The sequence below is a fragment of the Leptinotarsa decemlineata genome, unplaced genomic scaffold (assembly GCF_025532065.1).
Source record: "Leptinotarsa decemlineata unplaced genomic scaffold, Ldec_3_MD MMD2_tig00026328_RagTag_RagTag, whole genome shotgun sequence".
Taxonomy (NCBI): domain Eukaryota; kingdom Metazoa; phylum Arthropoda; class Insecta; order Coleoptera; family Chrysomelidae; genus Leptinotarsa; species Leptinotarsa decemlineata.
The window spans coordinates 9,617,841-9,635,359 of NW_027412688.1; the positions used below are offsets into that span (position 1 = coordinate 9,617,841).

Consider the following 17,519-nt stretch of genomic DNA (forward strand, 5'->3'; position numbering starts at 1 on the left):
TCCAATAACTGAACCTAAAAAAATGGTTTGGTGGTGCAGCCAGAAAACAACTGAGTCATCTCCTCAAGAGCGGGTTACCTTATGAAACCGCCTTGCACCAAATTCTTGAGCGGCGTACGCAGAATTTGTCTCAGGTGGAAGAACAAACCCCCCATGAGCAGGTTAGCAAACGTTTGCGCTCAAGTGATGATTCAATAAAACCAGCGGCGAAAAAGCCCTGCACGATTGAATCTAAGGCATCGTCAGGTATAGCTGACATGCAAAAAACCCTCATATGGGAAGGTTGTCGTGGGTATCAAAGTGGGAATCTTGCACCTTGACTATCCGATTACCTCATTAACGATGAATCAGCAGAGCATATACTTTGTGCCTGCCCCGCTGGGGACCGAATTAGGTTTTTAGAGTTCGTCAGAGTTGTACTCTTACCATATGACCTGAAAGACCACTCACCATACAAACTAATCGGCTTCGTTGAGAAGCTGTGTTTATTTGATCGAGTGTGAATAGGTGTGAGCCACAATAAACCCTTGCGGGTTGCGGTAAAGGGTCGAATAGACCTACTCACTTTGGACCCTACCTAACCTAACGGTTCGTTCAACCACTTTATTGCGACTCTATGTGGACCCTTTACTATGAGTTACTCGCGAGAACTGATATAATCAATCGTGTTCTCCTTGTTCATCATTTATGAAATTACAAATATTGCCAGATTTTGAACAATTACCGCATTCAACTTGGTTCTTTTGATTTTTTTGTAATTTCATAGCAGATCATTTGAATAACTCATCATTTTTATATGCAATAAAGTCATTCACAAATATTAGTCAGACAAAATTGGAAAAAAAATATTAATCTTAGGGAACTTGTTTAACCTGATGACGAGTATCTAATCTATCACCATAGTTTTTTCACACTTCTGTTATCGCAAAATATTATCATTTCTAGGCGAGCTACTCAATAAATTGCAATTTTTTTCCCGATAAGAATCCGTCGCCACGATTTACAAACTATTTGCAGTATCTTAGTTGAAAGATCTCGTTTGACCAATTTGTAACTGACTTTTTCTGAAACGTGAGTCATATTCTCCAGTCTTCATGATCTAGAGAATCCACATTATGCCTTAGGTGATGTGGATATAAATGCTTCAAATCGTCACATTTTCTTATTAGTACAGTCATTTACAAGCAACACAAAATGTTGATGAATATTTTGTTGACTATACAGAGTGTATCTTAAATGATGTTATTGATTTCAGGTGGTGATTATTTGTCATACTTCAAAAATATTGTTCTTTCAATAATAACTCAAAAATCTTTTCGCCGATTTTAATGAAACCAGATGTGTTCGTTAGCAGTAACAAGATGCTTCTTTTCATGAAATCAGATTACGCATAATCATTCCAGTGATGTCACTCACTAGTATTATGATTTTTTTTGACAGTAGGTGAAAAGTAGTATATCAAATTGTTTTAGCGTGCAAACACGGTTTAAAAAAATCTGTTTAAAATCTGTTTTTCCGTTAATTAGCTGTCGCCCCCATACGAACTACAACTCTCAGACGTGGAGAAACTTGTGCGAGCTAAGGACTAACGAGGTTTTACCTTTCAACGTGTGATTCCTAACACATTACGTATTAGTACATTCTGTCAAGTAAATTCGAACAATTCTGAATTAGCTCAAATGCATTTTTTGTGGACTAGAAGAAAGATATTCCAACAGAAAGAACCAGTTTACACACTAGACTGAGCGAAACTTTCTGAGCATCCTGGTACACGGAGGACAATAATGACAGCATAATTAGAGAAAGCTTTTTCAAGAAATTGACGGCAAAAATGAGCTGCAGAGTTCAATGTCAGTTATCGAAGTGTTTGGAAGGTTTTGCACACAAATACCACATACCACAAGCAACGGGCGCAAACACTGTTACCGTGATATTTTCCTAAACGGATAGATTTTTGTCAGTAGGTCTAAAGTGAGTGGGTCTATTCGACCCTCAACCGCAACCCATAAGGATTTTTTGTGGCTCTTTATTTTTGTCTGTGGTTCCTTCAAAGAATTGTACAAAATTCCAGTATCACTTGGGAAGTTTCGTTCACAGGTGAGGCAAGTTTTTCAAAGGATGTCATCATAAAACTTTCATTCTTGGGTCTACGAAAATCCCTATGATACTGTAGCAAGTGGTTTTCAGCGGAAATTTTCGGTGAACGTCTAGGCGGGAATTTTTTGTGATCAGATGTGACGTAAAGACAATTTCTAGAAGACACATTCTCAGAATTGTTAGAGTATGTACCATTGCTAATAAGACGAAATATGTGGTTCATTTCAGTGTAACCACTCGTGAATATCTCACTGATACTTTTGCTCACCAGTAGATAGGTCGTGGGGGTCCTCAACTATGGCCACCTAGATCTCCAGACTTGAAATCGCTTGTTAATGTGACACCAGTTGTCGATGAAAATGACTTGAGAACTGGAATTATGCATAATTATAATGTCATACGCAACACTCCAGAAACATTTGAACGCATGCGTTCTCGAAATAAAATACAAATTGACTAGCAGTTTGAATACGTCTTTCATCTACTATCTAAACGGATTTTCATTTCAAAGTTTGTTGAAATGTCGACGAATATAAAAAAAATTGATTCAAATGGTGCGTAATTTACATTTTTGCGCCACTTACTGTGATTCTATGAAGTTTAGCTATTTCAAATAATATCAAACTAAGCGAAAACAGTGGTTTACAATGATTTTTACTATGAATATCAATCAAATAACAGTCTGCAACGCCACTGGAATTAAAAATTCCATAACTAATGTCATGAAAAGAGGCCTAATGTTACCCATAACAAACAAACGTAGTTCAGTTGAAATCGGTAGAAATAATTGTGAGTTGATAATAAAAAAAAAATTTTTAGTAAAAGCTAGGACACACGTTCAAATGAACTTTTTTCATTGAGTATGACAAGTAATCACCACCTGAAATTAACGACATCATTCATGGTAACATTAAAATCTCAAAATATATTATTTATAGCATACCTAAAAACATATAAAAAATAGATCACACAACTATTTTTTCGGCCCTTGCCAAAACATTTATTCAAATATTGTTGGCAAAATTGAGTTTGAAAGAACCATATTAAAATAGTTACTTCTTTTAAAATTGATTACTTCTTTCCTTTCTTTAGAACATTCCCACATTCTTCTATATCAAGATGGAGTGGAATTAGTCACTCCTAAAAATATAACCCTTTCAAATTAACATATTAAAACATTTGAACATTGCATTATATAAATACTCGTTATTGCCCGCGGTTTCGCCCGCGTAGAATTTGGTTTTTCACATTAAGTTTCGTGACAAATCACCTCTTGGGGGTGAAAATTCCTGATTCCCTTTCTTGATGCTCAATTACGCTATACAAAGAACCTACCTGCATATTTCAATATTCTAAGTTCAGAAGCTTCTCCTGAACGTAAATATAAGAGCGAACAACATCTAATAATTAATATTTTTACGTTATGAATGCAGAAACTAATAAAATATGTCAACTGCACTAAGTAATGAATAGCTTCGAGAATCGAATTATCTTAGCTATAAATAAATTCGCAAAACTAACACAACCGTCGTTTGCCCTTACACTTCTGCCCGCGTTCGGGTCCCGTTCTCAGCGATGGCGCTTCATTGCTTAGACCGTCCCCATACCCCCGCGCATGGTTCTCCGCCGTCTTACAGTAGACGCGACGCGTAGTGGCTCACTGCGTTGCGTCAAGTTAATCTTATCGTGATAACTTTCAAACGATTCATCCAAGTTACTTAGTGTTCAAGACTAAGTTTATCTATATTAATTACTTTAAACGACACTTGTATAAATGTTTATAAGAATTTGACAGATATTCTAAAATGTGCTTTTGTAAGACAAAAGTATCCTATTTAATTGTATATATGGTATTTTGCATATAGTGGCTACTACATAAGAGGTAGATATATGCTTTTGCGGACTTTCATTCAGAACTATTTCAGATAAACAATCTTACGGTACATTATCTTCATGTAACTTCAACGGTTTAGGCAGCGCAGGCCAAGATAGCTTTTAGAGAGCAAGAATTTTTACGACTTACTCAATACTTATTGTTATATTATGACCAAAATCACACAAAACCTTCGTGAATTGTAGCCTATATGTTATTATGATATACATATAAGCTGTATTTACGGAAAGTTTCATTTAAATCCGTTCAGTCGTTTAGGCGTTATAATATCAAACAAACATTTATGTAGTAGTGTAAATTTGTCAACTGATGCTTTGTACTTTTCAAATAAACTTCTTTTCATTTCCAACTGAAAAATCGTTTCTAGAGAACTATAACATGTTATGTCGACTCCGGAAAACGGTAGTAAATTATTCCGATATTCAGTAATGAATTATGAATACAGTTCCGTAGATGTTTTTTTTTTCGTCCACTTGTAAACCATGGTTACCGGTCGTCTTTTATTGTTTCAACTTGAGGCCACCCACGGAGCACAAAATGACCGCAAGCTGTCGTTTCACTTGCGAAATGCCATATTAACGAGAGTGTTGTGATAATATCAATCACGATTTTGATGAATATTGTGTTCGGAAAGATTAAAATATAATGCTGGAGCAATCAGTCTTGCAACAACTCTCTTATGATCTATTGGAAGAAATCGTCAAGCGGTTGCTCATGTTCAGTTGTTAAATATTTACTTCAAAATAAGCCATATTCCCAATCGCCGGAAACGCAATAATAATAATAATAATAATAATAATAATAAATGTCTTTCATTGTTATTCGAGACAGTCTATAAAGGGTTCATTCATAGACTGTTGGCAAAGTCTAGCTCAAAGGTATTCCACTTAACCAACAGAGGGACAGAGCCCAAACGGAAAAAAAAATATTTATATATACTAACAAATTGACTGACAAACTCAAAATCAATAGAAAAACGTGAAACAAATGATAAAATACATTATAAATTGTAAACTATGGGTGCATACATAGCTAACAATACAAATCATGATAAACTAAAATAAAGTATGAGCTATAAATGAAGTAATTGAAGTAAATATTAAGCCTGGTCACATGAATATGCTTACTGCTTGCCAAGTAAATGATGCTGTAATTTATATTTGAACTGGGGCAAGTGTCTTAAGGCGAAACATCGATGTATACCAGTGAGGATGACAGTGTTCCATGTAAGTTCAATTTGTTACCATTCATTCAAAGTAGAACTCATGTGAATGATATCTGATTTTATTTTTATTCCACAACGAATGTTTGAAATACAAACTAAGTAGAGAACAGTATCTTGTGTATAATTCAGTGTACATATAGAAGTATTTGTTTCGAAAGAATTTTTTCTTTCGTGTAATTCAATGTTTATATGAAAGTAGCTGTTTCAGGAGGACTTTCTTTCAGTTTGTGTCTGAAGTTACTTCTTTGCATGATCTACACATCCATGTATAGAGTTACTTATTTTCAAATTGATTACTACCTTCCTTTCTTTGGAAGATTCCCTCATCCTTTTTTTGTATCAAGATGGAGTAGTAGAAAGCCAAAAACTTTCTTTCCCAAAAATTAATCACCCCTAAAAATATAACCCCTTCAATTCAAACTTATTTATATTATTTGAATTCATCAGGCAGAGTATTGTACATTTGGATGGCATTGAAGATAAAACACCTTTGAAAAAATTAAGCGCCCAAAGCGAGTCACTCATTATTGAAAAGAAATAACGTGGCTATCGTTGCGAACAGTCTAATTTGTTGATAAAGCATTGTTATTTTCATGAACTTTGCTAAAAACTAACTCAATCTTACTATATTGGTCAATTTCATTAATGACTTTATTAATTATCCTTCGATATCTGTCAATTCAAATATTCCAGTATCCGGAATCATAAGACAAATTCTTACGCAATTTGAGGTTAAAATTCACAATTACAGTATAAAATTTACTAACAATGAAATGTGAAATTTCCACAGTTTATTGATTGTGATAACAAACTAATCGTATGGTGTAAAAAATTAATTCGATTTTCAATTATGGAAAATCATCGACTTCATGTTGATGATAAACACTACCTTGCACTGGCGAGCGGCCAAACAGACCGAAACTGGTCTGCAATTGTGTTCCAATAATAGAAAATCGATTCCGGCAGTTGTATCGTCAAAAGCATATGCAGGAATAACTTCAGTGAAGAATCTTGCACTGACACCTGTCGGAAATAATCCAACAGCCTTGGTGGTATATCCAGGGGAGTAGTTGTTTTCCGATAGATGTCAGTCCATTAACCTACAGTATAGGTGAGTTGAGATTGGCCTGAATGAATTGTTCTTTTAGATAATTTGCTAGTATCTGAATTAAAAATTTGAACAATGATAATTCCGGAATGAGAATTGTACCAAAATGCATCCTTTGATGATAGCTTGTTGATATCCTATGGTTGTAAGAGGTTGCTGCAACAAAGATTCTGGAAGACGCTTAAGAGCAGATAGATTTTGAAATTCCAGTTTGAGTTAACATGTATAGTTCTTTATCATGTGTGAAGTTTCTTGAGAAAAAGAATCGTCACTATCTCTATATTTCTTAACAAAAAGTCAAGCATTGATAAAAATATTCCTCTAAAAACCAGTAGCGAAAATAAAAGATGTGATGAGAGAATTTTCATTCATTATTCAAAGAGAAAATACCAAAATTTTCAGAACTTCTTCATAGAAAAGACATCAAAAAGTTCAAAGAAAAGGCCCCATCACGTGACAGAGGGAGACGTTCCCGACGGCACAACACGGCACAGGAACACGTTCGTGACGGCCCAATACGATACAGGGACACGTTCCCGACGGCCCAACACTGGACAGGAACACGTTCCTGACGGCCCAACATGTCACAGAGACACGGCACAGGGACACCTTCCTGACGATCCATTACGACACAGGGACGCGTTCCCAACGGCCCAACACAGCACAGGGTACGTTCTCGACGGCCCAACATGGCACAATTATACGTTACCGACGGCCCAACACGGCACAAGAATACCTTCCCAACGGCCCAACACGGTACAGGGACACATTCCCGACGAGCCATTACAGCACAGGGACACGTTCCCAAAGGCCCAACACGGCACAGGGCACGTTCCCGACGGCCCAACATGGCACAGTTATATGTTTCCGACGGCCCAACACGGCACGAGAACACGTTCCCAACGACCCAACACGGCACAGACACACCTTCCTGACGATCCATTACAGCACAGGGACACGTTCCCAACAGCCCAACACGGCACAAGAACACGTTCCCGACGGCCCAACACGACACAGACACATCTCTTGCGACAGTCCAACATGGCACAGAAACACGCTCCCAACAGCCCAATACTGCACAGGAACACGTTCCTGATGGCCTATTACGGCACAGGGAAACGTTCTCGACGGCCCAACACGGCACAAGGACACGTTCCCGACGGCCCAACACGGCATAGAGACACCTTCCCGACGGTCCAACATGGCATAGAGACACGTTCCCAACGGCCCAAAACGGCACAGGGACACGTTCCTGACGATCCATTACAGCACAGGGACACGTTCCCAACATACCAACACGGCACAAGAACACGTTCCCGACGGCCCAACACGGCACAGACACACCTTTTGCGACAGTCCAACATGGCACAGAAACACGTTCCCAAAGGCCCAATACGGCACAGGGACACATTCCCGCTGACCTATTACGGAACAGGGAAACGTTCTCGACGGCCCAACACGGCACAAGGATACGTTCCCGACGGCCCAACACGGCATAGAGACACCTTCCCGACGGTCCAACATGGCACAGAGACACGTTCCCAACGGCCCAATACGGCACAGGGACACGTTCCTGACGCCCCATTATCGCACAGGGAAATGTTCCCGACGGCCCAACATGGCACTGGGACACGTTCCCGACGGTCAAACACGGTACAGGGACACATTTCCGACGGCCCAAAACTGGTCAGGGACACGTTCCCAACTGCCCAACATGGCACACAGACACATTCCCGATGACTCAATACGTCGGGACATATTCCCGACGGCCTAGGACACGTTCCCGACGACCCAAAATAGCACAGGGATACGTTTCCGCGTGCACATCTTATTCTTCATCTACTTTGTCAGCACCTTTGATGGCTAGGCAGTCTACTATAGTTTCATCGTATCTCCCAAGCTGCCCATTCCAACTCTATGAACCTTTTCATCCTTTCCTTTCAACTGATCTTCTTGGAGTTAAGCAGAATATAATTAAGATTCCAATGGTAAAGTGTATTAATACATTTTCAATATCTTTGTAAATAATAGAGGCAGAAAAAAATGAATTCAGAGAGTTTCAGTTTTTCTGGTATATTTCTGGATCCAAAAAGCTGGAGTCGATTTGTCGGTATCATACAATCTGAAAATAGGCAACATACTCTCTGTCACCGGTTACGAGGTCCCCATGCATAAAATATAAGCTGAATAGCCCCGTATAGTAGACGAACGCGTGGTATTTCTTGTTGACTGACGATCAGCAAATATCCTCTATTACCATCGAGGAAATAACGAAAAGTAAAATTTCAGTTTCTATTTGAATTTCTCAAACGTAATCAGTAGACCGTTGACTTTCCTGAAGCCTACCACCTATCATCTTCGATCTGTCGATAAATAATGACGGTAATTATTTTGTCGACAGGAGTATGTACTAATGAAAACTGGCCGTATTTAATTGGCATTTCCAATGAACGTAAGTGTTTCAAAGGCGAAATGAGGAATCGAGAAATTGTTCATAACAAAATGTCGAGTCGGAACCCCTCGGTCGTGCAGGTCAAAACGTGGCCATTATATTACTCTCTTCAATTACATAAAATGAAAACTTAATTTGAGAATTTGAGATAAGCATTCGGCCGGCTTGCTTTCATTTCAAAAGAAACTTCTCTCCAGGAAATAGTTTCAAATACAAATTTACTATGCACATAAGTATAATGGTAAAGACATAAATGAACTCAAAATCAACCCTTCGAGTATTGTTCCACTCACTTTATTGTCTCATTGGGTTTCAAGAAGACTTCCCACAACCAAAGGTTTCCAAAGCGTCTCTATTGAATTAATCTTACAGAAGTGGCTTCAACACCAGAATTTCTGCTGTTTTGTATGGGGCACCATGTTTCGTGGCACAAATCTTAAAAGATCTTTTGATTTGACCAATATAATTTCGATACATTTAACGTATAAATACAACGAAGTAGGTAGGCACGTCCAAAGTGAGTCGGTCCATTTGACCCTCCACTGTAACTATCGAGTGTTTATCGTGACTCATAATCAAACTTCATCAAATTTATCCAACTCCTTACTTCATTTGGAGTACCTATGATCTTTCAAGTCACCTGGCAAGTGTGGGACTTTGCCGAATGCTGCTACAGAAGCCTGAATTTCCTTGTGAAGAATAATCTACTCTATGATTAACAAACCATTGTACATTTTTCTCAGTCTAGTGAGGTAGGTAGGCAACACGAATTATTAGGAGACGATTTTCCACGATTGCAGGGTACTTACTAACTGCATTTACCAGCCAGGAAATGTTCTCTTGATCCTCTCAGTCTGTAGCAATTCATTCAGGTCAGAATGTGCAGCTGTGGAATGTTATCTGTGGATAGTTTACTGGAATATCCTCTATGACAATCATAATGGCATCGTGAAGAGGTTCCAGTTGATTGGTCAATATTGAAGTTCTCGAATACTCTGAGTGCAAGATTTCCTCTTTGATACCTCCAGCATATTAAATTCTCCTAAGCAGAGCTTTTTCATTACTAGACTTCTGAAATATCCTCTACGGCAGCCATAATGTCATCCTTGGAGAATTCCAGTCGATTGGTCAGTATTAAGGTTGTCGAATGTTCAGGGCACAAGGTACTCACCTTGATTTTTGCAGCAACATACCATATGAGGACATCTGTACGGCGGCTATACCGTTTGCTGTTTTGGTCAGGAGATGTTTGCTTCCTCTCCTAATGCAGGTTTTTGTCCTGCTACTCCAGGCAGGGCAAATTCATAACATATCCTGCTCCTGAGGAAGTGATAAGTCGTTTCCTGACTGCACCACCTAGTGTTCTAGATTTGTTAACACGATCAAGCCGGTTGGGGTCATTCAGTCGACGTCCATCTCCTCTGTAGTCCTTAGGTCAGATTTTTTTATCACTTCATGGTCATGAAGGATCCCACTGAGTGGAGTGACAATCAGAAATCCTATCAGCACGAATTCACACATAGTAGGATACGGCATCATTTAGGGGAATTCTCACCTCCGCTGGTGACACTTCACCCGGCAAGAGTATTCTAAAGACCTCCGCTGCAGAAAGTGAAATTCAACTAACTAGGTTTTGAAGTTTTTCAATTTCAATTGTGTCTCTGATCGCATATAACTTCATTACAATTAAAATTGTATGAAGTTGAACTGTTGTCAACATAGAATCATATTCTCATTGATGCTCTTTCATGTTTCATTGACATTACATTGACAGGCATAAAATTGTATTTTTCAAATATTCCTCTACAAATGTTCACTGAGATTACTCAGTTTTGGTGAAAAAAATCACTTATTATATAGATTATTCCTTGTAAGTTAAGTGATTCATTTAACTGAAATTACTTCATGAAGTTTACTAATGAAATAAGTAGAGATTATTGATTTCTTTCCACAATACTATTTTCCTCATCACCTCTACTTTTACAGGCTTATCCTTCGAGACAGTTGAGTTCAACCATATATTCGTTATTGGAATTAATAAGGGTTATTCACCAAATGAGTAGAGATCATTGATCTCTTACCACAGTACTATTTTCCTCATCACCTCTACTTTTTTGGGTTTATCCTTTGGGACAGTTGAGTCCAATCATATGTTCGTTATTGGTGTTAATCAGGGTTCATCTGTCATGTATAGTAGTCTTGTGGACATTGCAGTAAAAAAAGATATTCACCAGATAAATTATAGATTATTGATTCCTTTGCACAGTACTATTTTCCTCATCACCTCCACTTTTTCAGTCTTATCCTTTGGTACAGTTGAGTCCAACCAAATATTCGTTATTGGTGCTAATCAGGGTTCATCTATCCTGTATAGTATTCTTGTAGACATTTCAGTGAGAAACATATTCACCAAATGATTAAAGATTATTGATCTCTTTCCACAGTACTATTTTCCTCGTCATCTCTACTTTTTCAGGCTTATCCTTTGGGACAGTTGAATCCAACCATATATTCGTTTTGGGTGTTACACCAAATGAGTAGATATCATTGATCTCTTACCACAGTACTATTTTCCTCATCACCTCTACTTTTTTGGGTTTATCCTGTGGGACAGTTGAGCCCAATCATATATTCGTTATTGGTGTTAATCAAGTTTCATCTGTCCTGTATAGTACTTTTGTGGACATTTCAGTAAACAAAATATTCACCAAATAAGTAGTGATTATTGATTTCTTTCCACAGTACTATGTTCGTCATCACCTCCACTGTCTCTTGGTTTTTCTTTGGGACAGTTGAGCTCAACAATATATTAGTGTTTGGTGTTAATGAGGGTTCATCTGTCCCGTATAGTAATCTTGTGGATATTGCAGTGAAAAAGAAATTCACCAAATGATTAGAGATTATTGATCACTGCCACCCTACGATTTTCCTCATCACTTCTACTTTTTCAGTCTTATCCTTTGGGACAGTTGAGTCCAACAATGTCTTCGTGGTTGGTGTTAAGTGTTCTTCTGTCCTGTATAGTACTCAATATTTTGAAAGCTGGTACTGAATATTCGCTTACAGTTAGCGAATTCATTTTCGGTGTTGAAGTTAAAAGTCCAAGTCTGGAATTGAACTTTCTCAACTCATTTGGGTTTTTTGTTTTCAGAACAGATTGTGTCTGTGCAAGTAGCTCAGTTTATGTGTTTTATGTTATCATAAATATACGGCTCGTAATGTCTCATTTACAATGATTAAACAGATTAACTGAGTGATTGATTGTTTTCAAAGTGTTTGAGCAGGTGGAATTTTTGAAAGAATGATACCTTTTAGCATCTTTTGAACTGAGTCAAGACAAGTGGAATCCAACGCATATATCAATCGTTTACACTTTCAATTCGACATGATGCGGGTGTGTCGCAAACTGACTAATATTTTTAAATCTCTTCTGGGTATATTCCTCTCGAGTGTCAATCAATGACAACCTCAGACGGAGAAAAGCGATCCATTCCAAATGAAGATCCAATTAGAGAATTAATGTATCAATCATAAGATGAAAGTAACACGCAATTACAACCGTTTAGAGGTAATATAATTCAAATCACCACCCGTCCTTATGTTATACATGAATGACATAGAAATTATGGATTTTACAGCGGATTACCTTTCCGTAATTGCTCGAGAGCGGAAGATTCGGACACATGTCAGTCAGTAGGTCATGATTTCGGATTGGGAATCGTGATAAACGAGGATTAAATCGAGTTTCTTTACTTTATAATGAATTGCATAATCATGGACATTCAAGTCTTGTTTTCATTTCATTTAGATGCAGAACTTTATTGACTCAAGTATCCTCTAGAGAGAGTAATAAAATGTCTGTGGACGAAGAGGGTTGAGGACAGGGTACTGATTTTTTTTGTTATTTAACATTGTTATTTTGTAAATCCAGATTTGTTCTTTGTTGTCTTGTCTTCTGAGTTGCCCAACACTATGAATTTTGAGAGCCATTTTGGTTGATAAACAGGTAGAATTTATTTATCCTTTGTTACATTACATAGATGGGATACGTTCATATTTTGTATAGAGGTGTTTTCGAGGTGTGAGCATATAATTTTTTCTAGTAGGTACTATATTTATGTACTTCCAATCGTAGTTCGAAGTGCCTTTCATTTTCATAGATATATGTCATGAGTTGTAAAATAAATATGCTTGTCACAGCTAATATGTTATTCTCTTGAAATATTCCTCTACACGACATTCTGTAATGGGTTAAAAATTAGTCGTAGCAGTGCCTTTTGTTTTACGAATATTCTGTCAATTTCAGTGACTAATCCCCAGACAGCAATGATATAACATACTAAGGAATGCGTAATAAACCGTTAGTAGAGATTTGGTATCTAGTTTACTTTTCAGTGATTTTATTAGGTAATACGATTGGTTCAGTTTCTTAGATGTAAACTATATGTTGTGTTCTCTCCATGTGAAAAGGGAATCAATCATTGTTCCTAAAAACTTTGTACAAGTTGTTGATCTCAGAGATTCGTTGAGAAAATTGAAGGTGAAGTTATGTAGACTGCGAGGAGAATATGCAAATTCAATACAAACAGTCTTATTGACATTAACAATCAATCTGTTTTCAAAACACCACTCACTAAATTCTTGCAGTACAGTGTTGACGTTGACTTGGGTATTCATTTCATCCGGTGTTTTGCTCGATAAGATGATAGACGTCTGCATAAATGTACACATTACCATAACTTATGTTATCAGGAAAATCAATAACATACAGTAAAAATATCAGTGGACCAAGACCACTGCCACAAGTGATTCTGTCATTCCCGTATCTAGCGGGGCTACGTGGAAACAGGCATCCGATGGCCGGTTTACTCAACCCCCACATCCCAAACCAATGCACTCGCCAAAAACAGCATGCACCGTGGTTCAGGCAGTGAAAGATTCACAACGACAGCCAATCCGTAGTAATTAGTAACTCTATACATAGATGTGTAAATCATGCAAAGAAGCAACTTTCAGACACTAACTGGAAGAAAAAGCCCTTCTGAAACAAATACTTTCATATGAACATTGAATTACAGGAAAGAAAAATTCTTTCCAAACAATTACTTTCATATGAACACTGAATTATACAAAAAACACTTTTCTCTACTCAGTTTGTATTCCAAACATTCATTAAGGAAATAAATCAGATATCATTCACAGGATTTCTACACAATATACTAAATGAATGGTAAAAATTCACTTACTTGGAACACTGTAACTGAAAGTTACTTCTTTGCATAATCTACACATCTATGTATAGAGTTACTACTTTCAGAATTGATTGCTTCCTTTCTTTCTTTGGAAGATTCCCACATTTTTTTGTATCAAGATGGAGTAGTAGAAAGCCAAAAACTTTCTTTTCCGAAGCGTCCTTCATATATTCCATTGTTTTTCAATTGTAGATACTTGGAAATAGCGAAGATAAGACAACAAGTTTTTGGTGAAAATTGAAAGTGTGAAATGACATCTATGAACAGCGACAAAAATCTCATTTAAAATAACCCGTTCTTACGTTCATTCAAAATAACCTGTTCTTACGTAATAATTACAGACACAAAATAGGTAGATATTAGGTATCAAAACAGGTAGTATTGAACATTAATAACAATAACAGAATAATACAATAAGTAATACCAGGAAGTGATTCAATCATCCTCATAATGTTTGGTGATAGCTCAGCCGATTTAGTTTGTCACCTCCTGATGATGATATCTTGCTTTGTGAAACGCACGTCGAGAGACATTATTTCTGTTTTAATGAGGAAAAAATAATTTTCAATAAGTACATTTTATTCCAGAGGTAACAACTATAAATTTATTTGCTGTTTCAATCCATTTTTGACTTCGCATGTTTTATTGAAAAAGACCTAAATTTCGAACCGGTTTCGAATATGTATTGATGAATTATTACTAATAAAGAGACGATTCATTCAGCGTGGCTCATCATTTCGAATAACATTGTTACTTTTTTGAAAATTTCTAACTACTGACTTCTGAACTGTAAGGAAAATAAATATAGTTTAAAAAACTAAGAAACACGCTTTTAAAGAACATGGAACTAAAAAGTTAAGAATATTTTTTTAAATAATCTTAAAACAATAACGAACGAAAAATATTAGTATTTTCATGGAAAAAGGAACGAGCGCTTGATATACAAAAAATATGGCACAAAACGCCCACGCCTTTTTCAAAATAATACTAGTATTTTTCGTTGGTTATTGTGTTAGGCTTATTTAAAAAAAATATTTTCTACTTTTTAGTTCGATGTTCTTTAAAAGCGTGTTTTTTAGTTTTGTAAACTATATTTATTTTTAATTTTTTTCGTTTCGTATGCTACAAAAGCGTGTTTTTTAGTCTTTTTAAACTATATTTATTTTATCTAAACTTTGAGATCAATCAGCCGTATATTATTTAGATAAATGACCATTGATATTTTCCGATTCCGAAGAGGGAGTCTGAAAATCAGCTACAAAGACCAAGGTAGCAGGTACGCAAAGGAAGGTTACAAAGAAGGCAGCAGGCGCGCGTGTTAATAAAAAAAATACGTTTTTTCAAATTAAGAACTACATGTAAAGTGAGTTCGAATTATATCGAGCCAGTGCCATCTGCCCGCGAATAGATCAAGCAATAATGTCGATAATTCTGTCAAATACAGATCCCGAACTTGAGAGTTACAAACAAACAAACATACATACATACATGCAGGTGAAGCTGATAAAAGCTATTTTACTCACATACTTCTTGCATATATATTCCCTATTTATTTCAAAGATCTCGTACATACCTAATGAGATCTGACAACCGAGACGTGAACACCACCGTACGGAAATACTCATTGGAACGATGTTAATAAACTTTAATTATATAATTGTTGTTCGTGAGAAATGATTTAAATATGACATTGTTTTCAGCTCCTCTCGTGGACTAAGAATGTCGGCGAAGATACTCTCAACAGTCTGTCGCTGCTACTACGTTCCTCCGGTGACGCTGCTGCTGCCAAAGAAGTTGCCAACGACTTCGAGAAGTTTTTCTTCAACGCGTGGGTGAGTTCCTTATTTTGCATATGCTGGATAAAGCTGCAATGTTCCTTAAATATTGTTTTGAGTAATTGGAGATGATGAATTGGTTAAGGCTTTCGCGGCCGAGATTTTCAGTATTGCGATCTTCATTCAGGTTTGAAGGCCTGTGAAGAAGCCAGCCACTCGTGCTGGAGAAACGTTAGGATACAGTTCCAAACCACGACGGCCTTCAAACCCGAATGGAGATCGCAACACTGAATCGGAGATGAGTTTGTCATAGCAAATGATTTATTTGATTATTCTCAGCTGATAAAGTGTAAATTTCGTTGTAAAGAAGCTTACCCTCTTCGAAAATTGTATATGTTGAATAAGAAAATCATTCTTATTTCATGATACCTAGGATTTCATACAATTGGAGTCGAATTTAATCCAGAGTGAATTCCAGGTCTTTCAATCTCTCTGTACCTATGCCAGTGTCGAATTGGTGGCGTTTTTCATAGGAACGTATGATCTTTGCGCACCTTCATTGTTTTCCTTCCTTCTGACTGACTTAGATGTAAAAATTTTTATGCATACGCAAAGGAAAATTGAAAAGAAAGTTTTGAAAATGGTTGACACCGACACCATACCTGAAACTCTCAGATATTTTTGGGCTCAAATATCTCAAAATCGTTTTTATTGAGGTCTTCGAGAACGAGGATATAACCGACACCATATCTGAAACTCTCATATATTTTTAGGCTCAAATCTCTCAAAATCGTGATTATTGAGGTCTTCGAGAACAAGTGTGTGACTTTTTTTTTCATTTTCAGGCTCCTTGAGCTCGATATTAAAATCGACCTTTCCACTTGTCTTTGTCCAGGACGTTTATTCCACTGAAATATCATCGGAAATTCGTTCTCAAGTGGCTCAAAAGAGTTGACAAAAAGTTTTTTGCCTAATGAAGTGAATATTGACTTCCTCTTTCACGAAGTCATCACCATCCCATTGTCTTTAACATTCTCATCCATATCAAGTTTACTTGATTTCTTTGCAGACTATTTCCCGTCTATCCTGTCGTTGATCGTAGCCCAAAGATTGAGTACTCTTCCGGACGTTCATTTTTCAAACCACCACCACAGGAAGTGTATGAACTCGGTTCTCACAAACTACTTCTGAAACAACAACGATAAATTTGTTCAGATAAAACTTTCTGGAAATTAAAGACATTTTTTTTTGGATTCACTGGGAAAAGGCAGATTTAACATTGGGCAATTAAAAATTACAGAATAGTTATTTACGATATGAGTGTTAAAAGTAAGGTATTATTTCATGAGTGAAAAAGAGCATAGCGAGTTGAGCAATCTCACGAACAGAATTAAACTTACTTTTAACACAAATATCATACAAAGGTTTGTTTTCATAATAAAATAGATACATTCAATATTTGTATAAAGGCACATTTATACATCTGTAGTCAGTTAACTATTTTCATGTTATCGCATTTGCTGTGAAGTAGCCGTGTCAGGTGACGCCGAATCACCTGGTTACCAACAAACAGTATTGTTTACAGCTCACGCGTTTTATTTAAAGTCACATTTAAACATCTTGCTGGTGTTTAATGTCTTGCATGATGAAGAACAATAGTGAGGAATTGTGTGGTCCTGACTATATTGAAGAGGCTGCAAAAAGAGCTTCAATTGA

The 17,519-nt window shown here is 36.9% G+C and overlaps 1 protein-coding gene across 1 annotated transcript in view; it reads left to right on the top strand.

Annotated features, from left to right (window-relative positions):
- Positions 1-17,519, top strand: part of LOC111507755 (uncharacterized) — a 734,072-nt gene that overhangs the window by 689,327 nt on the left and 27,226 nt on the right. Inside the window, 1 exon segment of the mRNA XM_074182765.1 lies at positions 15,729-15,860. Within this exon segment, the coding sequence (XP_074038866.1) occupies positions 15,729-15,860 (132 nt within the window).